A 25,920-nucleotide genomic window follows, 5' to 3' on the forward strand; every position below is an offset into this window, starting at 1 on the left:
GTGTTCCCTCATTCCTGGTATGTAGGAACACATACTCCAGCACTGACAGAGATGTAGATGATAATAAAGTGAATGGAAATATGTTAGACAAAGTTGGCTTTGCTAACCCAAGGCACCCAAGACTAAAAATGATGCTGTCTAGTCTGCACTTGTGCAACATCACCCATAAGTTTGGTTTCAAGTCCAATATGATGGGAGAGCTTATGCTTTGCGTTCACGTTCCCCAGGATGCCGTCCAGCACCTTGAGAATGTGCTTCCAGTTCGAGCAGGCCACCTTGGACACGTAGCAGTACAGGAAGCAGTGCTTGTCATTCACCAGGAGGTGCTTGAGTGCCATCCGTTGCTGCCGAGAGCTCCCACATGCGAGGTGCATCTGCTTGACCGCACGCAGAACGGATGGTCCGGTTGCAGATGTCACACAGAACCTGCACAGCCATGTCCTCCACCCTGGCACTGCCACAATGCCTAGCCTGTGTAATAATAAAATTTAAGGTCATATAGATCAACACAGGATGACTGACCTGAAACCATTTTGACTCCCAAGCTGATCAAATGTTTTTTCTGCAAGGAGGGAGGCGGTCAGGGAGCCCTCCCATTGTCTCAGGAATTGAATAATCACCATTTCAAAGGGTGACAGACTACCAGGAAAGGCAATCAGATAAGGCATTATCAGATAACCTGGGAGACAGGAAAAACAACATTCAAATTTCTCTTGTGGACCACCTTTTCTGTGATGTAGGTATGCTTGTGGGGGATGGTCTTGGGTTACACCCCTTCTGTGATGTATGTATGGAGGGGTGGTCTTGAGTTCCAGGGCAGGGAATTTAAAGATCAATAAAGATCAGGCTCACTAGATGCGCTGCTTCTCAATATTCTCTGGTTGGCCTCTGTTATTTTCTCCTACCATTAGGGAACGCATGTAAGGACTCTATACGGGCTCTTGGATACCCCATAGGGGGAAAAGGGCAGATTTTGTTTGCCACACCTGAAACTCGCCTCAGAAAGGGTGCAGCAGTGGGGGTTCCACCTCTGCCAGAATGCCCTTCTAGATCGTCAGGAACAGGACGCTTGACACCAGGATCACACTGAACATCAGCATGGACTCGGCCTCTGGGCGGCCTCAGGCTGGAGAGGCACGCGGGTGCTGCTGCCACTTGATGGTGAGCCTGCCAGCCTCAGCCCTGCTCTGGCCATCGCTGCCTGCAGAGGGCGCTTGGGCTGCGGGGCGGCTGGGCAGGACCTGCCCCCTGCTGCTCTTAGCGAGCAGGGCAGGCGTCAGGGCTGATGGGACTTGTAGTCCAAGGCCCCTCTGAGGCACCGCAGGAGGGGCGAGGGCGGGAGGCTGGGAAGCGGCCACGTGAAGGCAGGCAGGCAGGCAAAGGGCGGCCTGCTCGGAGGCGTCTCCTCGAGGCCCTCCTAGGGAGGCGGGAGGGAGGGAGGGAGGGAGGCGCCGGAGGAGACATCAACGCGCAGTCCAGCGTCGCTTCCTCGAGAAATCGCCGCGAGCGCCCGCATTGGCTTTCGTTGCACCACGTGCTCCGGGCGCTGCCCTTCCATTGGACGCTTTCTCTCGCGCTCCGAAGGCGGCGTGTGGGCCAAGCGGTGCCTGGGTCTGGGCGCCTGCTGTTGCTCCGAGAAGGGCAAGAGCCGCCTCCCGCCGCGAGGGTCCCCGAGGAGCGGCGGCCGAAGGAGCAGCCGGGCGCCGGGAGAAGCGCCGCTCCAGTCCCTCGCTCGCGCGGGCGCCAGGTGAGCCTCAGGCCCCGCGGGGCCTCCGCCCCACGGGCCCCCTTCTCCCCCGAGGGGACTCGAAGCGCCGCTCTTGCCCGTCAGCCTCTCAGGAGTGGGCCGCCTCCCTCCCCGGGGCTTCGCCTGCTGTTGGTCGCCTGGAAGCCTCCTTGGGTCGCCTTGGGCAGGTGTCATAAGGAATAGTCATCCCATAAGGCCCCGTTTCTCTGAAATGCTCCCGCTCCGGTGCCTGCGGGGATCCGGAGAGCCTCGTGCCCTTGGAGCATCCCTGTGCTGAGCTTGGCTTTCCTGGTGCTGTAGTCCAAAGTCTTGCAGAAATGCAGCTCCCAGCGGCAGCACCAGTGTTAGTGAGGCAGAGAGCCGTCTCAGTAGTGTCGCCCGCTCTGTGGAGCAGCCTCCCCTCAGAAGTCGAGGAAATAAACAGCTACCTGACTTTTAGAAGACATCTGATGGCAGCCCTGTATAGCGAAGTTTTTAATATTCTATTGAGTTCTTCCCAGAGTAGCTGTGGAAACCCGGCACGATGGGCGGGATATAAATAAATAATAATAATAATAATTCAGAAAAGCTAGGAGAAATGGCACCCTCAACCTAGGTTTCAGTCACCACAACAATACATACAGGCACTTTTTTTTAAGACAATTACTAAACCAAATGAGGATAAGATGGGGGATTTAGCTAAAGATGGAATAAATGCTGTGCACAAAAGACAAGTTATTTTGAAACAAAGAATCAATCAAGTCTCCTTCACTGGAGGTTTTAAAACAGAGGTCGGATGGCTGTTTGTTATGGATGCTTTAGTTGAGATTCCTGCATTGCAGGGGGTTGGTCTAGATCAGGGGTTGTTCCATCAAGCACTGGTGGGTGGTAAGGAAATTTTACCATCAAGAAAGATGCATTAGTGGGCGGTAGGTATAAAAAGGTTGACTATGCATGGCCTAGATGACTTGGGGTCATTTCCAACTCTACAATTTTATGATTCTAAGTTGCAAAGCAGTTTCATTGCAGCAAAAGTAAAAACCAAACCTCTTTTACGCAATTAGAGCAGGTAGCTTACCAAAACCTTTATCTTCATAAATGTGTAAAAAAAACCCTTTGCATAGAGAATTTATGTGGTCCTTTTTGTGGTACTTGGAGGGTACAGGTCGTACAGTGAACAAGCACAGTGGGACTTAAGTTTAGGCATGTATGGGACAGTAACACCTATCCCTCGCAAGAGAAAAACAATCCATTTAACTGTGAAAGAGCTTTGTACAACAATGAAAGGGTTTTCTCTTCCTCAGCATATCAAAAGGAGCAAGTGGAAAGGGAACACTTCAGTTAGTGACACTGCTCTCACCCAGCCACAGGAGATTACGGTTGCAAACCACGTGACTGGAAATCTCAACGGTCGCAAGGGGGGCACTCACTCCTGAGTTGCAAAAAGCAACTGACGACTGGTTAATTTTGAACGCTGGGTGGGACGCATATAAATTGCATGATAATGCTTCCCCCAAAGTCTTTATTCTAACACTGCAATACTGAACACACTTACTAGGGACAAGAATAAATGCTATTGAACAGAATGTGGTTTATTTCTGACAGAAGCATGCATAGTATTGTGCTGTACAATGAAGACCTCTGTAAGTGGTGAGGTTTTTTTTAGCCTTGATGTGTAATGTGTATTTTTTTCTTTGCTCTTTTAGGAAATGGATGGAGCCTTTTCTTCATGTTGAATGTCTACTTTTCAGACTGATCGCTAAACTACTATGGCAGGTCAAAGAGGAAATCACATGCAGTTCCTATCCCCCTTGTCTTCTTCCACGGTGAACTGTCATAAATCTCCATCATGTTCAAGTAAAATTCATAGTATTTGCATGGTGTCCGACTTTTTTTATCCAAACATGGGAGGAGTGGAAAGCCACATCTACCAATTGTCACAGTGCCTAATTGAAAGAGGACACAAAGTTATCGTTGTCACTCATGCTTATGAAGACCGTAAAGGCATTCGTTACCTCACCAATGGACTGAAAGTCTATTATTTGCCATTAAGAGTTATGTACAACCAGTCTACTGCAACAACTCTCTTCCATAGCCTGCCTCTGCTCAGGTATATATTTGTACGTGAAAGAGTCACCATTGTCCATGCCCATAGTTCATTTTCTGCTATGGCTCATGATGCCCTGTTCCATGCCAAGACAATGCAACTACGGACAGTTTTTACAGACCATTCCCTTTTTGGATTTGCTGATGTTAGTTCGGTGCTTACAAACAAACTCTTGACTGTATCGCTATGTGATACAAACCACATAATATGTGTTTCTTACACTAGCAAGGAAAATACTGTGTTGAGAGCAGCACTGAATCCTGAAATAGTTTCTGTCATTCCCAATGCCGTTGATCCTACTGACTTCACTCCAGATGTATCTAGAAGGAACAAAAGCACAATAACTGTTGTTGTTGTCAGCAGGCTTGTATATAGAAAAGGTAATGAGATCCAAAATATACGTGTCACTTAATGTTGCTTCTTTCTAATGCTATAGAGTTGATCAGAAATTGCCTTTCTGTTTGTATCTACCTTTTAAATTTACTTAAGTTTTGCTGCATGATATGGCTGGTTTTATTATTATTTTATTATTTACTAAATTTGTCAGTTGTTTTATCTTACCCAGGGAAGCCCAAAGTGACTTACAGCCAAACAAAAAGACAATAAACCCCACACAGATGCATTGAAACAAAGAGAATAGAGAAATACATTTAAAGCATCCCACCCACTTCTAAAAGGTCACAGATAGTTAAAGGCCAAAGACCTGGTTATAGAGGAAAGTTTCTGCCTGGCACCTAAATATTTTAAGACCTGGCAAGTATAAAATCCTGTTTAGATCTGTGGCAGACCGCATGCAGTTGCATGTGGATTCGCATGCTGCTTGGCAGGAACTGCGTGGGGCTGCCAGTTTTAACAAGTGAAACTACAGGTGAGACTGCTGTGATATCATAGGATCATGATGACCTGAGCAAGAGCTATTGTTGTTGCAGGTAGAGGGTCTAGAAGAACGGTCATAATGCATACAGTTTGTTCTGTTCCTCCAAACATGCAAATACATAAAATAAAAAGGAATGTTGTGAGATATAGGGGTGCCTAAACCAAAAACCTAGGATAGACAACAAATTCAGAGCAAAGAGTAATAAAAAGGCATTGGCCCATTAACTCTTTCTCGCAGACATTTTTATCTTCAGCACCGGCACCAATGTTGTTGTTTTTTTCTGGGATGCTCAGGGATACGCTGTACCGGCACCATTTATTTTTTTTAGAAGAAAAATACTGACTGGCACAATGTTTTGCCTTTAAAAAATTTGCTGTTGTGTAAATGTCACACTAAGATTGGGGAGCCAGTGTTGAAGTTCTTGCTCTGCCGTGAAGCTCAGCATGACCCTGAGTCACGTCATCTCTCCGCCTGTACTGTTTCACGGGGCTTTTCGTAGTATAAAATGAGGCAAGGGAAAGCCATGCACAGCTCCTTGGAGGAAAGGCAGGATATGACTGCAATTAATTTAGGGGGAATGATTGTGAAAGTGCAGTGTGCTACCTTCCATTCACCAGTACAAGGCATCCACCTACACAATATCTAGTGCATTTTCCTTTTGGACTGTTGCCTCTGGGCTAGTAGTTTAGATACTAGTAGAGAATCCATCCCTGCTACCTTTTCTCTGTCAGTGGACTTTATTCCCTGCTGTTCCTGACAGTAGCCATGCCACCTCACTGCTTCCAGTCTTGTGTTACATGGGAGTAAGTTCTTCTGAACCCAGGAGGACTTACTTTTGAGGAAACAGGTTTTCTAGTGCAACTGCTAGAAGAAAGTAATTGTTCAAGACACTCCATTAATCCTCCCTGCTTCTGTGGGTAGGACATATGATTGTTGTCTACTTCCCAATAAGCAACTTTTGCACAAAGCTTTGCTTGTAGTGTAGCAGATACTTAGAAATCAGGTACCACTGAGATCTCGCAGCAGTAATGAAATTTTTATGGAGTAAGATAAAGTTGAAGTAAATTTGTAAACTTCAGAAAATAAACTCTAAATCTGGTCACAGTAAAAAATCAAGGAACCCAATACAGTACACTATAGTTTTTTATTTGCAATTTTATTAACACAGTTTTTTGTCATTTTCTTTTGATGCTGACGTATGATGGGATGCTTTGTCAGGTAGATAAGTAACAAATCTGAAATACCAACTGCCTCTAAATATTATGTCTTCAGGTATAGATTTGCTTAGTGGTATAATTCCTGAACTTTGTCAGAAGTACCCAGATTTACATTTCTTAGTTGGAGGAGAAGGACCAAAAAGAATTGTATTAGAAGAGGTACGGGAAAGATACCAGCTGCATGACAGGTACTTGCCTTGCTCTTGTTTTAATACTGTTGTGGTGATTGAAGGGTCAAAGGAAGAATTGGGTGAGCATTGGGAGGAAGGTTGCAAGGGGGAGGTGCATATGGCTAATGAAATTTGCATATAATTTCCACCATCCTGCCAGATACTGAGCAGCACTTGGTAGCATGCTGTGATTTTTCTGGAACATTCTTGTTTTGGAAGAGTGCTCTCAATTCTGGCATATTATAAACTTACAAAATTCGTTTAGGTGAGTCACTCTTTTCCATGTATGCAGCTCAGTGCACATGGGGGTGGGGGGTGGCACACCAGTCTGATAATCCGCTGTGGATAATCCTCCAAATATGTAAATTTGTAATCTGGAAGGTGCTTGATGGTCAATCAGTATTCAGTTCTTCAAAATCTTTTCAAAATTGCTTTCTTGCTCAGTTTAAATAAGATGCCCAGTTATTTTCTTAAGATACTTGTATTTCTTCTATTCCTTGTTGGTCCACATTGAGCTTCTTCACTGAACTAGCCACTATAGCCCCAAAGTCTTGTTCCTAGTCATTCACCACCAGTCCAGATTACATTAGCATATACAGTCAAACTTCGGCTCCCAAACACCCCCATTTTGGAACATTTCGGCTCTCAAAAGCCGAAACCCCAGAAGTAAAAGTTCGGGTTTTTGAATGTTTTTCGGAAGCCGAACAGCCAACACGGCTTCTGCTTGAGTGCAGGAGGGTCTTGCAGCCAATCAGAAGCCATGCCTCAGTTGTCGAACATTTTGGAAACCAAACGGGCTTCCAGAATGGATTACGTTTGACAACTGAGGTTTGACTGTATGTGAAGTTTGGATTTATTTTTTTGCCATTTTACTGTCCATTCACCCAGTTTGGAGAAATCCTTCTGGAGCTCTTCACAGTCCCTTTTTGTTTTGTTCGGCTTGAACAACTTGGTATCATTAGCAAATTTGGCTACCTCCCTGCTCATTCCTAGCCCTTGGTCATTTTTTGAGCAAGTTAAAAAGCAAATGTCATAACACTGATCCTTGTTGAACTCCCATTTTCTACATCACTCTTTTGAACGAACTGTCCTTTTAATTCTACAGTCTGCTTCCTGTTTCTTAACAAAATACTGATCTGCAAGAGGACTTCTCCTCTTACCCCGTGAGCCTTTGGTGAGGGACTTTATCAAAAGTCAGCTCTTTACTTGGCACAAAAGTCTTAATGTTGGCATTCCCTGGGGAAGAGTGTTCCATAAGCATAATTGCTCCTTTAGGAGGAAAGGCAGGGTACAAATTTAATAAAATAAAAAATTAAATGAATAAAACGGCAGCTAGTTGCCCATCTCTTTAGGCGAGTGAAAGTGGAAAAGGAAAAATGTATATACGGTCAAACCTCAGTTCCTGAACAGCTCCATTTTGGAATGTTTCAGCTCCCAAACCATTTCGGCTCCTGAATGGTTTTTGGAAGCTGAACATTTGATGCGGCTTCCGCTGAATGCAGAAAACTCTTGAAACCAATCGGAAGCTGCGCTTCAGTTTTCGAACTTTTTGGAAGCCGAACGAGCTTCTGGAATAGATTATGTTCGACAACCGAGGTTTGACTGTATTGGCAAAGAGCAATCCTCTAAATAACCTGGCCCCAATATGTTTAGGGCTTTAAAAATTAATGCCAGGACTTAAAATAAGGCCCAGAAATGACATGGAAACTAGTGCAGATAACTGCATTGCTCTGTTTTGGGCCTGCTAAACTGTCTGCACCATTTTAAAAGTCAGCCTCACAGTACATGACAGTAATCCATTCTGGAGACTATCATAATGGATAGTCATCACAAAGTTTTCTCTATGTGGTGTCATTAAATGTTGGCTGAATTATGCCCGTTATGGATTGTATCTGAATGTGTGAACCAATGCCATTTAAAAGCATTGTGGAGCTTGTTTTGATATGCAGTCCAGCCCATCATTGTCAGTAGTGTAAATAGCTAAGAAAGTTCATAAGCCACAAAATTAGTGATATTGACAAGTGCTTACGTTTGACTGTGATCATACACATGGTTATGAAGACTTTTGCAAAGATTACCTTTAAAAACTTGTTTTCTCTAATTGCATGCAGAGTCCGTCTCCTGGGAGCCTTAGAACATCAGGATGTTAGAAATGTCTTGGTTCAGGGACACATTTTTCTCAACACTTCTCTCACCGAAGCATTTTGCATGGCAATTGTGGAAGCTGCCAGTTGTGGCTTACAGGTAAAAACAGTTTCCTTGTTTAGAGAGACTAGTTGGACATTTTCTTAATAACATAATATACAACTACGCATTAACAAGCAGACTTTTGAATAACATATCTGACAGAAGTGTTTACACTTATAACTACAAGTTCTTTGGAAATGAAGAATCAGTTTGCATGGGACTTACAACTTGATTGTCAGTTCTCTGTATTCATTATGTAGAATTTTAACATAACTGGCTTGCATATTTCAGGAATGCAAGGTGTGTTTGAACCTTGATTATTTGTCTTATTCTCATCTTTGATTCAGAAAGCAGCATTTGGACAACTGAAGACTCAATCATTATCCTTAAAAAAATTCATTGACAGCTTTAAACATTAGATTGCCACATTGTGTATCTAGTGAAGGAGAGATTATTCTACAGTTTAGCAATATAGGAGAAAGAAAAACAATATAAAATGAAAATGTTGAGGTAAAAGATTGAATTAAATCAAATTTTATTTTGGTTCATTTGGAAGAAGATCACTCACTGTTTGGATTAAATTTAAAAAATCATTTTGAGTCTCTGGATGTTCTCAAGTAATTATAGACTTCCATGTTTTCTGTCGTGGCTGCTAGATTAAGCTAGGCAGAAAAGAGTGCAAGTCGCAAGCACTGCTGAAACTGACCAGGAGGAATTATAGATTCCTAACTGGCTCTTTTTATTCTAGTAATGTTTGGCTGGCATAGACCAAGGAATGGGTGAGGAGCGATCCAGCTCATCTATTCATTGGTTCTGCCTGCTGCAAGTTGTTGAGATGGTGCTTCTACAGCAAAGGGAAGGAGTTTGGTTTCTCCTCCTTGCATCTCTCTGAAGCTGCAGGGAGGCTGGAGTCTGAGGTCTCTGGACTCTTTGGTATCCTTCAGCCCTGCAGAACTTTGGGAGAAGCCCTCTCTCTGTTTCTCAGGGGTGTGACTGCTCACAGCTCCAGTGGGATAATGAACCCTGAAAGGTGCATTTCCACCTTTGTCACATGGATCTCAATTTATGATCCACCAGCTATGTATTGTGTCCTGCCAGGTGATTGATAAACCGCCCCTTCTGGCTATTGCAGGAAGACATAAAAAATGTAGCCTCTAGGAACTGCTATGCATATCTGTTGTGCTGCTCAGTTTTGAGAATTAGTCTTGGTTTCCAGACCCTTGGTCATCTTGGTTGCCCTCCTCTGCACATGTCCCAGCTTGTCGACATCCTTCAATTGTGGCACCCTGAATTGGACAATATATTCCAAGGCAGACCAAGGCAGAGTAGAGTAGGATTACGACTTCCCTTGATCAGGACGTTATACATCTGTTGATGCTGCTGCATCATACGGTTGACTTACATTAAGCTTGTGGTCCTTTAATCTCCCTATCTTCAAAGGTAGAGAGTAATAACAAAGGTATATGTTTTGCCTATTGTTAATCACAGCATAATTATCTTGTTGTAGTGTCAGCAGTCAATGACTAGCCAGCCAGCTTTTCTCCTGGAAGTCCCACATCCAGTCTATCCTCAAAAAGACTGAAGGAAGCTGATAGCAAAAATAAAAATATGGATTTATAATGTCAAAACGCCACCTTCAATCTAATACAAAAGAGCAAAATTAAAACAGCTTGTCTAATGGATTTGTAAGATATTAGTACTGGTGGAGGGTGTTTGGACAAGAAGTGACCTGTTTTGACAATGGGGCAGGGGGTCAAAGGAGAGAGAAATGGCGCTGAATGAAAGTGTCTCCTTTCTTGAGGAGTTTCCACAGTCATGAGTCTCCCTGTGTAATTTTGGGCCATTCATATACTCTTCATCTGATTTACCTCACAGTGTTGCTATAAGGATAAAAGTTGAGATAGAAGCTGAGAAAGCCATTTATGCCACCTAGATGGAAGGGCAAGACAACACATTTATTTATACATTTACAGCTGATCATTTGGAGGTGAAACATTCATTACTGTGTTGTATTATTGATTTGAAACCTAAATTGCCTGATAAGTATAATATGAATTTTCCTGCTATTTTAGGTGGTGAGTACAAGGGTTGGTGGGATTCCTGAGGTGCTGCCAGATAATTTTATAATCTTATGTGAACCTTCCGTGAAATCTCTCTGTAATGGTTTGGAAAAGGCAATTCGTCAACTGAAGTCAGGATCGCTTCTGTCTTCAGAAATAATACACAACAACGTTAAAACTTTCTATACTTGGAAGGATGTTGCAAAGAGAACTGAAAAAGTAGGTACACTTCCATATTCTGAGACCCATTATATTTTCCTGGTCTTTGTTTTAGTGTAGGGGGGGAAACCTGTGGCCCTCCAGGTGTTGCAATGCCCATCAGCCCCCAAAAGCGTGCTCAGTGGTCAGGATGGTGGCAATGGCAGCCCAGCAGCATCTGAAGGGTCAAAGGTTCAGCAGGGAGGCTTGAGTATTTTTCAGAGTGGAGGGTGAGCAGCTCTACAAATATGTTGTTTTTATGTCATACTTTGTTGTGATATTACGTAACAGAAATAAGTTCTCAAATTCCTTGTGCTGGTAGCATAATTTGCAAGCTTCATTAAAATTGCCTTCACTTGGGCCCTTGCATAACATCTCCTAGTTGTTTAGCTTGTTGGTGTGGAAATCCTTCTAACTAACAGTCTTTACTAGATACTCCTAACTTATTTCCACCAGAAACCTTCACATACATTGTACTCTGTACTGGAGCAACTCTAGTCAGATGAGTAAATTCTCCTCCTCCCCTAGATGCAATGTTATTGAGAATCAAGAGCCTCCCCTTGCAAAACAGTCTGTGGACCTGCTGCTGAGAGAGAGCTGCTGCCTATGGACCTCTTTCTGAGATCTCTCCTAAGCCCCACAAGTGCTTGTGCATATGCAGAAGTACACCCTGTATTGGACTTAGAATATAATCAGCCTTATAAGCAGATGTCTTGCCTACTAGATGATGCAATCTAAACATTGCAGACAACCCTCATGTATTCCCCCCCCCTTTCTTTCTTAGGTGTATGACAGAGTGGCAGGTGAAACTGTATTACCAATGGGCAAACGACTTGACAGACTAATCTCTCACTGTGGCCCAGTGACCGGCTGCATTTTTGCTCTTTTTGCTGTGCTCAGCTTTCTTTTCCTGATCCTCTTGAGGTGGCTGACACCAGATTACCTTATTGATGTTGCAATAAATGCTACAGGAGAAAACGGGGCATGGACTCGACAGTATTTCCCCAATAAAAACAAAAAAGAGAAGACTTCGTTCTGTTAAAGGTGCTAACAAACAGGACTGCATTCTCCTATGGTCTAGCATTGGCTGTTAGATTTACATTTGCCAAGCAATGTTTTTTATAAATTATTGGACAATTTTTCTTGATCTTTGGAAAGAAGATGTTCTACCTCAGATTAGGATAGTCTAAAATGGCTTAGGATAGTTATGCTTGCCAAGACCTGCCACAATAGCTGATCACATTTCTTTCAACCTGAATGATTTTGTCTAAATATGGAGAATCGCATTGTGGCAATTACTGAAAGAAAGACTTGGGTGAATAGGTGGAATTTTACTGCTTTCCCTATTTTTAATATCCTTACCTTCCCCCAAGCCTTAAAGATGAACCTTCTGTTCCAGCGCAAACCAAGTGGAGATCAAAATTGTAACTCTAGATGTCAGGTGTGCTTTTTAAGGGTCAGACACCAATGTGAGACACAGGTCCCATAGAGGAGATTGGACTGAATCTTTCTTTAGGTTTCTTGGGCACTAATGAACAGTATGAAAATAAGCATATTTTAATTTTTTGCATGCTTTCCTGAATATACATTTTAAAATGTCTTCTTTGGAAGAAGTTGCTTCTTGCTGGTGTTACAATTTACTTTTTATGGTTTTGTTCAGACACATCTGGAAACTGCTTTCATGCTGCACAGATAAGCCCAAGAGAGCCTCCCTATCTCCAGGGTGCAACAAGGAGAAGGTTGGAAGCTTCTGCTTTTATGTAAAAAACAACAACAACAACCCAAAACCTATGGTTCCCCTTTATGGATAAACCTGGGGGATTGTTATTCTGAGTTATTCAAACCATAGTTTGTTGAAATAAACCAGGATCAACCATGGTTTCAGATCCTGGTTTGTTAACTAGTGCAATTCTATCCAGCTCTGAGAAATCCAAATGGTTTACTCCCAAATCCGTTTGCATAGGATTATAAAATATGGCAGAAATAAACCATTGTTCCCTAAATTCATTAATTACAGGGAACTGTGGTTTGCTTTAAAGTAGAATTGGAACCTTCCAATTTCTTCATCATGCACCTGGCTTCCCAGTTTATCTGAACTGTCCCTATGTTTTGGCTATTTTGTTATTTTTAACATCCCATTACAATATTGATATGACAATCAACACTTTTCTCTGTGCTTTGGGGTCTTGGTGTTTAATTTGTCTCTCTGTGGCTCCTAGCTGCTTCCTACTTTAAGGGTAGCAGGCAGACACCACTGGAAGAAGTCCCCACAGGGACTGAATATGAGTAAAATGCAAATCAGTTTAGAACCTAGTTGCTTAGTATTTTTAAGGGTGGCTCTGTGGTTAAAGCCTCAGCGCCTAGGACTTGCCGATCAAAAGGTCGGCGGTTCGAATCCCCGCGGCGGGGTGCGCTCCTGTTGTTCGGTCCCAGCGCCTGCCAACCTAGCAGTTCGAAAGCACCTCCGGGTGCAAGTAGATAAATAGGGACCGCTTACTAGCGGGAAGGTAAACGGTGTTTCCGTGTGCAGCTCTGGCTCGCCAGAGCAGCAATGTCACGCTGGCCACGTGACCCGGAAGTGTCTCCGGACAGCACTGGCCCCTGGCCTCTTAAGTGAGATGGGCGCACAACCCCAGAGTCTGGCAAGACTGGCCTGTACGGGCAGGGGTACCTTTACCTTTACCTTTTTCTTGGCTGTGAAAGTATGAATGCAAAATTAAGAGATCATGTATGAATAATGATTACTGCATGTGCTGGATATGTGCTTCTGGAGGGGGGGGACTGTATGGATGTTGTAAGGTACAAGTGCCGAGGTTTTTAATTAATTAATTCATTCATTCATTCATTTTAAGATCCTTTTTATTGTCCATGCGTCTTTTCTGCCAACTTCTTCAGCTTAAAGCTACCTTCCTGTGCATCCTTATTGGGGAATAAAAGGTAAAAGACCCCTGGACGGTTAAGTCCAGTCAAAGGTGACTATGGGGTACGACACACATCTCGCTTTCAGGCTGAGGGAGCTAGCTTTCCAGGTCATGTGGCCAGCAGGACTAAACTGCTAGGTTGGTGCAACCGAACACTGTGATGGAAGCCAGAGTGCATGGAAATGCCGCAGCAGTACCTATTTATCTACTTGCACTGGTATGCTTTCGAACTGCTAGGTTGGCAGGAGCTAGGACAGAGCAACAGGAGCTCACCCCGTTGCGGGGATTCGAACAGCCAACCTTCGATCAGCAAGCCCAAGAGGCTCAGCGCCACCCGTGTTTCTCTGCCAACCTAGCAGTTTGAAAGCATGCCAATGCAAGTAGATAAATAGGTACCGCTTCGGCAGGAAGGTAAACGGCATTTCTGGGCGCTAGCCATCTGTTGACAAATGCCAGCTCCCTTGGCCTGAAAGCGAGATGAACGCCACACCCCAGAGTCGTCTGCGACTGGACTTAACTGTTCAGGGGTCCTTTGCCTTTACCTATTGGGGAATAAGTTAAGTGGGACCTAGTGGCTGCGTTCACATTTAATGCTAAGCCAGAAAATATGAATTCCTACTTTGCTTCTGCCTTCTGCAAGTGGGGAAACCAAACCACAAAGTGGTTAGCTTAGTATGTCATCCAAATCTGGAATCATAGTTGTTTCCCACAAACAAACCACGGTTGCCATGACTTCAAGTTGGCTAGTGGTCATGATTTGTTTGAGTTCAAATGTCACAGGAAACCATACCCTCCATGGTTTATTTTCCTGAAGCAGGAATGCCTGTATCAGTGCCTAGCTTGAAGTTTAATCCCTAGTGGTTTAATAAACTTTCTTTTCTGGCTTCGCATTACATGCAAACACAACCTGTGGAACCTGATTCCAAGTAAACATGCAGAGAAGTGAGAAGTTGACAGGTTTGTAAAGACAATTGGAAATCATTAAGGAATTGAAACATACCTTCAGTTCACACAAATAGGCAAATGTTTTAAGCAAAGTATTTCCCTCTATTTTCAGTGTATTAGTACAAAGTTTTTGCATCCCTCAGGTGCATGCATGTACTTTTATATGGGGTGAGGTGAAGGGGTTGGTGCTACAGGCTTGCTTAAGGTGGCATTTGGTGGCTTACAAAAAGAACTTGCACAAGTTAGACCAACTGTCAAACAAAATTGGAAGCTGAAAATTTGCATCTCTTACTGATATTACACATTGGTGAATGCAATGTTAATGTGACTTACCAGCTTTTATCTTGGATCACCAGTACTCAAATGGCATTCCTATTTCCTTATGTCATAGAATTGCTTTAATAGCTGAAAATTCTAATTTTTTATTTTCGCTATTGTAAGGCACTCCAGTTTCCCTGTAGTGTGAGATACTGAGTGAGCAAGGTTAGATCATTTTGTAATTTTACACATTTTTTCTGTTTGGGAAACACAGGTAGGAAAGAGGCACAATTTTTCAATCTAGTCAATAGGCTATCAAAGGGATGTAGAGGCTTTTTGGAAGTGATCTTAGTCCATGCTATTTTCCATATGGCAAGTGTTCTATCACCAGTCAGGATTAAAAAAAATTATTTTATTAAAGTTTGTAAAGGAATACAAAGATTAATATCAGATATCTTTTTATCAGGGTAAAAAACTAATCTAAATAAAAACAGACCAAAAAGGGGGGGGGGGGGAGAAGAGAACTCCTAACTTCTCAGGAGTTAGGTACCAATTTTACATCATTTTGTAATAACTCTTTTAAATCACAACGCAATGTGTATTTTAACCATTTAGTCCACATTTGTTCCTGTTTCATCTGTATATTAGAACCATTTATTTTGCCCATTTAATCATGCATTATTTAACTTGTTTTACTTGCCTTTCAAATTTCAACTAAGTTTATATATTTCTGCAATAACATGTTTGTCATCTGTATGCAGTTGTATTTCAATATCTGTCTTTTTTTGTTCTATACCAAAAGTCTTATTATCCAACTTAAATATTTCTGTTAATTGTAAATGAGAAAACAGTTGGAGGCCATAACCTTTCACTGTTTACTGTCCCCTTGTTTTAATTGTACAGTCTCCTTGATTCCACATTTTTCTCTCTACTGTCCTGTATTGGGGAGACCATGTCATTCCAGTCTCCCATAAGGCACAAATTTTCATATGAAAAGTCCATCAACCTGTCCACAAGTTCTTTATAAAATACAGATTTCTCTTCATTTGGGGCATAAATGCCTACAACCAAAGTTTCAATCTCTTAGATATTAATTTCCACCCCAACATATCTGCCTTGTTCATCGGAAAATACCAGTTTGAGGCAAAATCGGGAATGTATATATAGAACTCCATTTTTTCTTCAGTCCTGCAGGGATAGATTCCTCACCTATTTTCTTTTAATCAAATATTTTACATCCCTTTTCTTGATATGTGTCTCTTGTGAACAAATTAGATTCAGTTTCATTTGTTTTCAGACCAATAACTTTTTTCTCTTTTGAGGAGCATTTGCTCTGTTTATATTTCACATTAAATATTTGAAATCCACATCTGGGCAGATTATTTTGTCAAGTCTGTACTTACAGCTCCCAGTTCTGTTCCTTCAGTCTCATCTATTTACATAACTGCCACACCTAGTTTAAGTTACAAATAGGTAGCCGTGTTGGTCTGCCATAGTCAAAACAAAACAAAACAAAAATTCCTTCCAGTAGCACCTTACCTTAAAGACCAACTAAGTTAGTTCTTGGTATGAGCTTTCGTGTGCATGCACACTTCTTCAGATACACAAGAAGTGTGCATGCACACGAAAGCTCATACCAAGAAATAACTTAGTTGGTCTTTAAGGTGCTACTGGAAGGATTTTTTTTTTGTTTACACCTAGTTTAAATTTCTCTTGCTTTCTGTACTGAATCCAGTCAATATCTGTGATGTTTAAAGGTGAAAGTCACTCCCTCTGGTGTGTTCCATCTAAATTGGATTCTTTTCTGCATAAGTTTACTTGACTTTCTTTTATGCGGTGTCGTCTGTGGGATTTCTTTCAGTACCATCACATCTATATTGTCAATTTTCAACCTAGTCTCAAAATGCTGCTGCAGGACTTTGTCTCTAATTTTCTTTCTAACAGATTGGACCAGAATATCTCTTGGCACCTTTCTTAGCTTTGGAAAACGTGAATTACTTCTGTAGATTTTGTCTGTTTCTGCCTCCAAATCATCCATAGTCTTTTCCAAAAAGCATGCCAGGGAATTAATGACTTTAACCCTAATATCTTCACCCTTCTCTTCAGGAATTGTTCTAAATCATAGGTAGGACTCTTTGTCTCTCAATTCTAATAATGCCAAATTATCCAAATTTCTTTTTATCTCTCTGTCTGACTTCCCAGAATTTCCACTTTATCATTTAATTGCTTCATTTCTCCAGACAGTTGCATATAAAAGGCTTCTATTTTATTAACAGCCCCTTCCTAACCATGTCAAATGTTCACCTGTTTTTTAATTCAAAATGCCCGTGTCCTTTTAAATTGCCTTTATGATTTCATTTTTAATTTCATTCATCTCTGCTTTAAGAGATTTTGCCTGTTTCAGCACCATCTGCTGTATGTAGAAGAGTCTGTTCCATGTCTTATCAGATGATAGTGAAATAGTGATAAATAGTGTGTATGCTGAAAATGTCAAAGAAGCAGCAACATTATTTGTTTTCAGTAGAGGAGACTCCTCACTCACATGGAGGTTGCCCCGCACACATAAGTAAGATGCTTGTTTTCTGTCTCCCCCACTTTTGCTTGGAAGGGTAAGAGGGGAACAAGGGGCAGCGGAGACCCTCTTCCTCCCTTCTCGCCCTCAATCTCACAAGGGAGGGCAGGGAAGCTGTGCAACTCAGCCGGCTGCAAGTAACAACTTCCCTCCCATCAGCTGTTGAGCGGACGAGCAGAGCGCGGCAGCAGAGAGCGCTCCCGCCTGCCATTGTGGAACCAAGGACAGTGCGTGGTTGGCTCACATGGAAATCAATGGCAGAAGGACAACGCATTAAGGGGGAAAGCTGCCATGAAATGAATCTGAAAAATCTTAAAATGAAAGGACAGAAATTGTGGCATCAAGGAAGCCATTTTATTTGTATGCCACTTTCCAGAGTTAAAACCATGCTCAAGGTGGCTTACAACATAAAGTGTGCCCACAACCTACGTGCATTTGTGCACATTCAGCTTTACATGTGGGGCAAAAAAATAAAAAGGGGGATGGGGTTTGGGGGGAAATGACTTTGACATTGCACCACACCATTGAACCCAATGTGTTTTTGATATACACTATTTTGGCTTTAGGCGCAAGACCCTGGAATGTAACTCCCACATAAATTGTGGGTTTATTGTATTAAAAAAACACCTAACTACAGACATACCAAAAGTAGTCATAAACAATAAACAAAACATCAAAAATTACACAACCAAATTGAACAATTTCCACATAAATGATAAGATCCAAAATAAAGATACAAAAAATTAACAGAAACAAGAGCAACATCCCACCCCCAGCACCACACAGCCACTAAGCAACACCCCAGGCCAAAAGTCTGTTCAAGGCCAGGCCAGGTGGGAAAAGACCTGCAAGGCAGGAAGCAGGTCTTCCAGGACTCTCAGCTAAGTTCCATAGCTACAGGTTGGGTGAATGCACTGCATGATTCATGAGTCAGCAAGAAGCAGGGCTGGAAAATGCTAACCTTTCTGCCTAGCAGGGCTTTTTTGGAGTCAGAACTCTCTGGAACGCTGTTCCGGCATAAACTTGCCCGCTGCACCTCTGATTCACAAGAAGACCCTCCCTGGAGTTCAAAGGGGACATCCTCTGGACTCCAGAGAGGGTGTTCTTGTGAGCCAGAGGTGCAGTGGAGCTTTGATGAGGCTCTTCAGCCTCCCTGCGCATCTGCTCTGCAAAACACCCTGTCCCTCCTGCTTGGGTGTGCAAGCCAGAGAGGCAGGGCTGCTCTGTGCACTGGCAGAGCTGATGCATGTGGACTCCTAGTACAAAGGTCTGTTTGCGATGAGTTCCTGCACCGTTTTTTTCCTAGACAAAAGCCCTGCTGTCTAGTATGTCTGTTTCATACTAGTAGGTAGGACTTTCTCCTTGAGGAAATAGGTGTTACCCTTAGAAAGATCAGGTCCAAGGGTCATGACATGTATGTGGAAAATGCCCAAAGATTCCTCTGCTGCTAAGAATGCACAAAATGAATTGGCTCCCATAATGAACTAAACAGATGCTATAATGTGTCACTCCACAAGGTGGAAGCATTTTTCTTTTTTCCTGCATTAGTAATAAATGTGCACTAAAAGAATGTCAGTTACCTTTCAGTTTAACACAGTTGGTCAAACTGCCAGAAAGGAACAAGCCCAGTGATAGTATTATAAATAAAGAATAGTAGCATCTTGAATGTTGTGTTCCATGTTGGACTGAAAAATAGTTGGGGGGCTATGTCTCCCACTTGTTTTGGCTTCTGGGAGCTACATCTAATGGAGGGCTGCTTTTTCTGCAATACTTGTATGCGCAAGATGGCTAGGAACCAGAGTAGGCTCCCTTTTCCTTCCCATCCCTTAGATGTTAATCCATGTCATGTAAACAATTGGATCTGATTGATTCCGACCTTTCCCTTCCAAGATGGCGACGTGAACGGCAGCCTTGTCCTATGCTCGGTAAAGCTTTGTTTTTACTATCTGCTTTGGCGGGTTCTAAGGGCCCTAAGATGCCTTAAGGCGTTTATTTTAGAAGTTTTATGGTTTATGGTTCAGATTATTTCTACTTCTCCCATAAATCTGCAAGAAATCGCGGCAGATAAAGACAAACGCGGCAGATAAAGACTGTTAAAGGGAATAGGGCTCATTAACAGCACAACCTGCCCTGACCCTGCAATTCTGAGAAATCCTCTCCCTATTTTTCTTGCCGACATGAGAGGGAAGAAACGCTGCAGGCAGCATTCCAATGAAGCTACGAGCACGGCCAAAAAACAGACAAATATCAGGGATTTCCTGCCTGACTATGACCTAAATGAGATCTGTAGAAACTTCCCTACAGCAAACAGTTATGAGGCCCTTGCCCCCAGCACTACTCATGAGGAGCCTGCCGGCATTGTGGACGGCCCACAACTAGCCTCGAGCCTGTGTATGAAGGAACAGATGGAACAGACTCTTAAGTCCCTGCAAAAAACTTTACCTGAATTATCCCAGCCACCAGCCCAGTTAAACAAGGACCGAGAGGCACTGGAACTGCTAATCTGCCAGACTGAGTTGATAACACATACCATCACCAACCTATATAAAAGGCTGGATGGGATTGAAAAGAAGCTTGAAAAAGTCTTTGGCTTGTTCAGTTGCTCCCCCTCACTTCCTCAGCTTAACAATATTGCAAACTCTGCTCACCCCTGCTCAACTGTGCAGGCTAACCTTGCACAAAAACAAGTGAGATGCCTGCCTAACCAAGTACAAAACTCAAGTCTGCAACTCCAGAACAGCAAACTTGCAGTACTGGTGGGAAACCACCCCTTGAATCACAACAAATGGGAGGATAAACATTCGGTCGCAAATTCCCTGTCCCAACTGCTGGGGCAGACAGTACCGTACAAGAAAATGGCACATCTATTTCACAAGGGTATTCACCAATCTGACCCGAACACCACTATGCACCAGGATAGGTGCTGTCTGTGCTGATGCCGGGCCTGTGCGCCATAAAGAACAAATAGTCGGGGGTATGGAGCCGGGACACATTACCCCTCAGAGAGTGGTAAGCCTGCCCGCAAATGACTTAATTGATTTTCTACACCCCCCGCTTGGTACCCTGGTCTCTACGTGCAACGAGCCTGGTATTGGACTACCCAAGCAAGACCAGTTTGAAATGCTCTCGTCCTCATATGCCTCGATGCCGGAATTGGAGGCTTCTATTATTTTAAGCCCAATACGCAATCAAGATCCACAGCATTTGTCAAATTTTGACCCGCTAGCAGTACCGACACAAGATTCAGCTGTTGACCTGATACCTGTACAACCTATACGGGTCGGCAAAGCCCTCGCTCTGCAAAAACCAGCTGAACATCATGACACATCAGCTGATCATCATGATATTTGTAATGGTGTCATCGAAGATCCTCTGGGCCAAATCAACCTATTGGCCCCCCAGTTAAAGCCATCACACCTACCTAGGGACCAGCGACCTCAAACCTGGAACCACCAAGCAGAGCAGAAGGAGGAGGAGCCTAACTCAGGAGCCCCAAACCACCGGGAAAGAGATTGACTGCCACTATTTCCACCATCACCCTATTTCCACATTCTATCTTGGAACGTGGCGGGATGGTTATCTAAGCAGGGTGACGTCGACCTTCTGGATTTCCTTACAAAATTTCAGATTATATGTCTACAGGAGACATGGTGTCTAGATCTCCATGTCCCTTCTCTTCAGGGATATGAAGCCTTTGCTACCCCTGCGATAAAACCAAATTTCCGAGGCCGACCTAGTGGTGGCTTAGTCACTTTTGTTTCCATCAAGCTAGGATGGAAGGTCCGGCAACAGCAGTGGGCGAAGAGTAACAACCTACAAATCTTACTTATTTCTAGCAGTGAAGGAGGAGATTTCCTCTGCTTTAATATATATATCCCTCCCATAGGCACCCCTTTCCAGTTGTCACAAATCTGGGAAGATTTAGAGCTATGTTTGGAGAAGGCTGAACTAGAATTCCCTGGCATGGATATCCTGTTGGCAGGTGATTTCAACGCCAGGATAGGAAACGACATTAATACGTACTGCTCTAAATCTCAGTTACTGCCAGAGACAGATTGGTTTATTCCCTGGTCCTCTGACGATAAGGTCTTGAATAAGGCAGGCATTACATTAATGGAGACTGCCTTCAAACATAATCTGTATAATTTGCATGGTACCCATATGGACAGGTCAGGGGGTTTCTTTTCTTTCCTTGGGCCTAGAGGAGCGAGCGTTATTGATTATATCCTGGTCTCCCCAAAACTCTTGGAGAGGTCACAGGGCTTTAGGATTTTCAACAGAACTGAGAGTGATCACCTCCCTATATCAATCTCACTAATTCCCCATGGTTTGGAGGATCCGCAATACCGTAACCACTGTGCTGACCCACCTCCAACTCTGGCCCTTCGTAGGCGTAAATGGAACAGCGACCTGGAATTCAAAATCAAACTACACCTGCATTCATCAGATTTACTGGCCTTGAGAGACCAATGTATTTTATCTAATTCTGACCCCCTTTTTAACATTTCAGCAGGTCTCAGAGTCGCTCTCCCACTACTTACGAACTCCAACCCTCCCAAAAAACAAAATAATTCGAGGGCCTGGTTCGACAAAGACTGTAGGAATCTAAGATCTTTGCTTAGGAAATTACAAAATAAGGTAAAACAGGAAGGGACCCTGTCCTCAGTGGAAAACCTGCGCAGGTGGCGCTCTCATTATAAAAATACTCTAAAATTTAAGAAATCCCTCTATAGAAAGGAACAATGGGAGGCACTCGACAAGGCGATCAAATTGCGGGACGATAAAAAGTTCTGGGAAATAATTGCTCAGGGAGTTTCACCCAAAGGGAAAATTGTAACTGTCAGAGCTGCCCAAGGTCCCAGCTCACAGAGGACCAACGCCAGTTCTTGTTATATACAAAAGTCTTTATTAAGGTTCAGTTTCGATTCCAAAGCCGCGGCGCGCAGCTCTACGTCTCAACCCTAGACCGCTGAAGCTCTGTCTGAATCTCCTCCCCCCAGACACCAGTTCAAGACCCTAGCCTTGCTCCACCTCTTCCTTTGCTCCTTTCTCCTCTGGGTCCTTCTGCCCGCCGGGGTGTTGCCCTTTCTGGACTCTTCTGATGCTGAAGAGTCTCCGGATTCTTCCCCCTGCCTCCGGCGTGCTTTAGGACCTGGCTCCCAATCCTCGCTCCCAGCTGTCCTGTGCATTTGAACTTGGCGCGCGCGCCCAGCTGGCAACTTTCCTCCTGACCGTTACGCTGCTTCTGTCACTGCTTCCCCCTTCGGGGGGGCTCGCTGGATCTGACTTCCCCTCTATTTCCTCACTCAGCGACAGGGGCGTGGTCAGCCCTGCCTCATCTTCTCTTTCCCCTGGAGTGGAAACCGGTCCTGACAGCTGGGACTCTTCCCCCCCGCTACGCTCTGGTGGGGAAACTGGTCCCGATCTCCAGCTGCTGCTTTGGGAGTCACCGCTGGTTCCTTGCTTCTGGTGCCTCCCTCCCGGGAACCCCCTTGCTCTGGCTATGGGTGCCCCCTTCTGTGAGTCTTCCGACTCACTGGACAGACTCATGGAATCTCTTGCCCCACTGTCTTCCTCACCTACACTGCCCTCGGATTGTTCCCCTTCGCTCTCCGCTTCCTCCTTCCCCTGTGCCTCCACTCCTGAACCCCTGACAGTAACCAATAGTATTTCATCTAACTTATGGTACCAACATAAGTTTCCCCGGCTATATACAGCTCCAAACATTGCTAAACCGAGCCAGTTTCCTCCTATTAAAAACGATCTATTAGTGGGCTGGGATCCTGTTACCGAATCAGAATGTTTACAGCTAATTAAAACACTCAAGAATGGCAAAGCTCCCGGTGAAGATATGATTCCTCCTGAGGTGCTTAAACTAAATGCCCAGTGGTGGGCTGCTTTTTTGGCCCAACTTTTTACGGCAATAAATGATACATGCAAAATCCCAGAAAACTGGAAACTGAGCCTGGTAGCCCTCATCTATAAGAAGGGAGACCCCCAAGACCCCTCAAACTATCGCCCCATAAGTCTCCTGGACATTGTGTATAAACTTTATACTCGCCACCTGCTAAATAAATTGGTTGACTGGGCTGACCACTCTAACTTGCTTAATCCGGAACAGGCAGGGTTTAGAAAGGGCCACAGTACAATAGGCCATTGTTTGGTACTACAGACAATGATAGATAAGTATACAAAGACACATAAGAGCAAACTTTTTGTGGCTTTTGTAGATCTCACATCTGCTTTTGACTCAATCTGTAGGGACAAATTATGGCAAAAACTATATGACACAGATATTGATAGACGACGTCTCAAAATACTTAGAGAGTTACATTCAGACACCATAGTTAAAATCAGAACTGGGATGTCAGGCAACTATACTGACCCACTGCCACTGGGGAAAGGGGTTAAACAGGGCTGTTTGTTAGCGCCGTTCCTCTTTAATTTCTATATAAACGACATTGTTCAACATATGGCAAAGTATAAGTCATCAGCTCCTGCCCTGGAAGGCAAACACCTGAATATACTGCTATATGCTGATGACATGGCGGTCATGGCACTCACTCGAAGGGGCCTACTCAGCATGCTGGAGGGGCTCGCAGCTTATTGTTCCCAAAACTCTCTAAAGATAAATTATGATAAAACAAAAATTGTGGTATTTACTAGAGCTCGCCACACATTTAGATGGTCTCTAGATGAACACAAAATTGAACAATGTCTCTTTAAATATCTTGGTATCACCTTCCAAGCTACATCTAGCTGGCTTGCCCACTTCAAGACTGTAGCCCTTCTAACACGTAGGACAACTGGTGCTCTGCTCAGCTTTTTTTATTCGAGGGGAGGGCAACTGGTGACCCCGGCACTAAAAACTTTTGTTGGAAAAGTGATTCCCCAGATGTTATACGGAGTAGAACTCTGGGGATGGAATCAGAAGCTGTTAGAACGGCTTGAAATCTTCCAAAAATTTTATCTCAGAAGAATTCTAGGCCTCCCTCAGAGTACTCCGGCAGCTCTCCTAAGAGTGGAAGTAGGATTACCTTCTGTGTCTGCCAGGGCCCACTTAAGATTCCTGCGTTTTTTCACCAACCTCATAGATGCCCCGAACACCTTATTGGCTAAACAAGCCTTTGTATCATTACAAAATAATACCACTTGGCATAAAAGCCTACTAGACATTCTATCTAGATACAACCTACCTGAGTTTAATACTCTCAAATTGTGGAGCCCTGATAAAGTTCGGGAATGGATCTTTGAAAAAGACGCCTTTTTGGACTCCACCAAGATAAAAAACTTCCGGTCGGCGCCAGCGATTAATGGCAGACTTTTCCCGCAGCTCCGGGAGAAGCCTGCTCCACAGGTTCGGGTCCTGTCGCTACCGCGAAGCGGGGACCCTTTAAAATTGCAGGCGCGGAAGCCTGTAAGCAAGGAGGCTCGGCGGGCACCTTTGCGACCCCCCCGAACTGCAAAAGAGCCTTTTTAAAGGCTTCGGAACGGTGTCGGGGAGAACGTGGTGCTGAGAGCTGTTACCCAGTCCGTGGAGTGAAGCCGCATCGCCATTATCGGAGAGCACTGATTTCTTCTGGCAAATTGGAACTGAAAGCACTTACTCGTGAGTAGGAACAAAGATTTAATTTGGACTCTAAATTGTTAAAAGATTTACCACCACGGGAAAGGCATAAAAAGGAAGTCTGCCTTCCCGTGTTTGTATATAGAAGAAAGCAAAGAAACTACTAAGCTGAAACCTTTGAAGATTGCTTTTGGAATAATAACTCCATTGTTTAAAGCAAGACTTAACCCCCCCACTTAGCTGGCAGGGGCGGGGGGGGGGAGAACTGCTATTAAATTAAATATCCTGCATGAAAGGAAAGGATTGAATTTTACCAACTGTCTTTGATATCCTAGAGACGGACTGCTCTGTAAGCAAGGGAATAGAATTTTGAACTGTCAAAGAGAGAGGCTGAGAACAACTTTGAAAGATACAGTTTTGAAAGATTTTGAAAGATACAGTTTTGAAAGACATCTATTTAGAATTGCTATACATTTGTAACCACTTGGAAAAAGAGCTGGGACTTGGAGATTGGGACTTGGAGATGGGGGGGGATTTTGAAACAGTATATTTCTTGCAAAGTTCTGAAACTAAGTTGGGAATTCCCCCCCCCCAGAGGAGATTTTGTTACTTTGTGGAAAATAACTAAGTAGCTAGAAGCTGAGCCACTGGAAATTTACTAGCAAAAACAAATCTTGGAGTGTGAGACTGACCTAGGCTTGGCATGATAGTGGCATGGCAGATGGCAAAGGGAAAATAGAGCCGGCTCATGAGAAAAATCTTAGATCTGGCAAAACTTATAGTACTACACAACAAAGAAGGGTTTCAGTGACTGGAACAGCTGTGGTCTCGCAGACAAAAAGTAAAACTATGTCTACAGAAGATGCTTTGGCTAAAGCTCTTGGAAAAATAGATGAATCTCTAGAACTCCTAACGAAACAAGGAACTGACACAAGTAAACAAGTAGCTGAGATCTCAAAAAAACTGGACTTGAACACTTCCAGCCTAAAAGAATTGGGATCACAAGTTAGCGCAAATGCTCAGAATATTGGGAAACTTCTTGAAGAATCAGCTACTACACGAAAGATTGCAGAGGAGGCTAAGGAGATTGCAATTGAAGCACAAGGAAAAATACC

General features: G+C 43.6%; 1 protein-coding gene and 2 long non-coding RNA genes across 4 annotated transcripts in view; 2 read left to right on the forward strand and 1 right to left on the reverse strand.

Annotated features, from left to right (window-relative positions):
• LOC309372028 overlaps window positions 1-15,168 on the forward strand; it is a 43,740-nt gene extending 28,572 nt beyond the window's left edge. Inside the window, exon 3 of the long non-coding RNA XR_014169375.1 lies at window positions 13,572-15,168. This is a non-coding gene — a long non-coding RNA (uncharacterized lncRNA). The remainder of the gene's footprint in view (window positions 1-13,571) is intronic.
• PIGA (phosphatidylinositol glycan anchor biosynthesis class A) lies at window positions 1,185-12,329 on the forward strand. Of its 2 annotated transcripts, XM_081915136.1 has the most exons (7): window positions 1,185-1,747; window positions 3,433-4,213; window positions 5,983-6,115; window positions 8,209-8,341; window positions 10,357-10,563; window positions 11,327-11,586; window positions 12,203-12,329. In XM_081915136.1, the coding sequence occupies exons 2-6, from the start codon at window positions 3,496-3,498 to the stop codon at window positions 11,582-11,584; spliced, it is 1,449 nt and encodes a 482-aa protein (XP_081771262.1). In that variant the 5' UTR covers window positions 1,185-1,747; window positions 3,433-3,495; the 3' UTR covers window positions 11,585-11,586; window positions 12,203-12,329. The 2 variants fall into 2 exon arrangements, with proteins under 2 accessions (XP_081771262.1, XP_081771261.1); XM_081915135.1 differs by having other exon boundaries at window positions 11,327-12,329.
• LOC309372020 lies at window positions 12,470-19,090 on the reverse strand. Its single transcript, XR_014169367.1, has 3 exons — window positions 16,364-19,090; window positions 13,226-16,119; window positions 12,470-12,881 (listed from the first exon to the last, which is right to left on the reverse strand). It is a non-coding gene; the product is annotated as an uncharacterized lncRNA (long non-coding RNA).
• Window positions 19,091-25,920: the final 6,830 nt, after the last annotated feature.

The sequence above is a fragment of the Podarcis melisellensis genome (genome assembly GCF_964234715.1).
Source record: "Podarcis melisellensis genome assembly, chromosome: 6".
In the NCBI taxonomy this organism is placed as follows: domain Eukaryota; kingdom Metazoa; phylum Chordata; class Lepidosauria; order Squamata; family Lacertidae; genus Podarcis; species Podarcis melisellensis.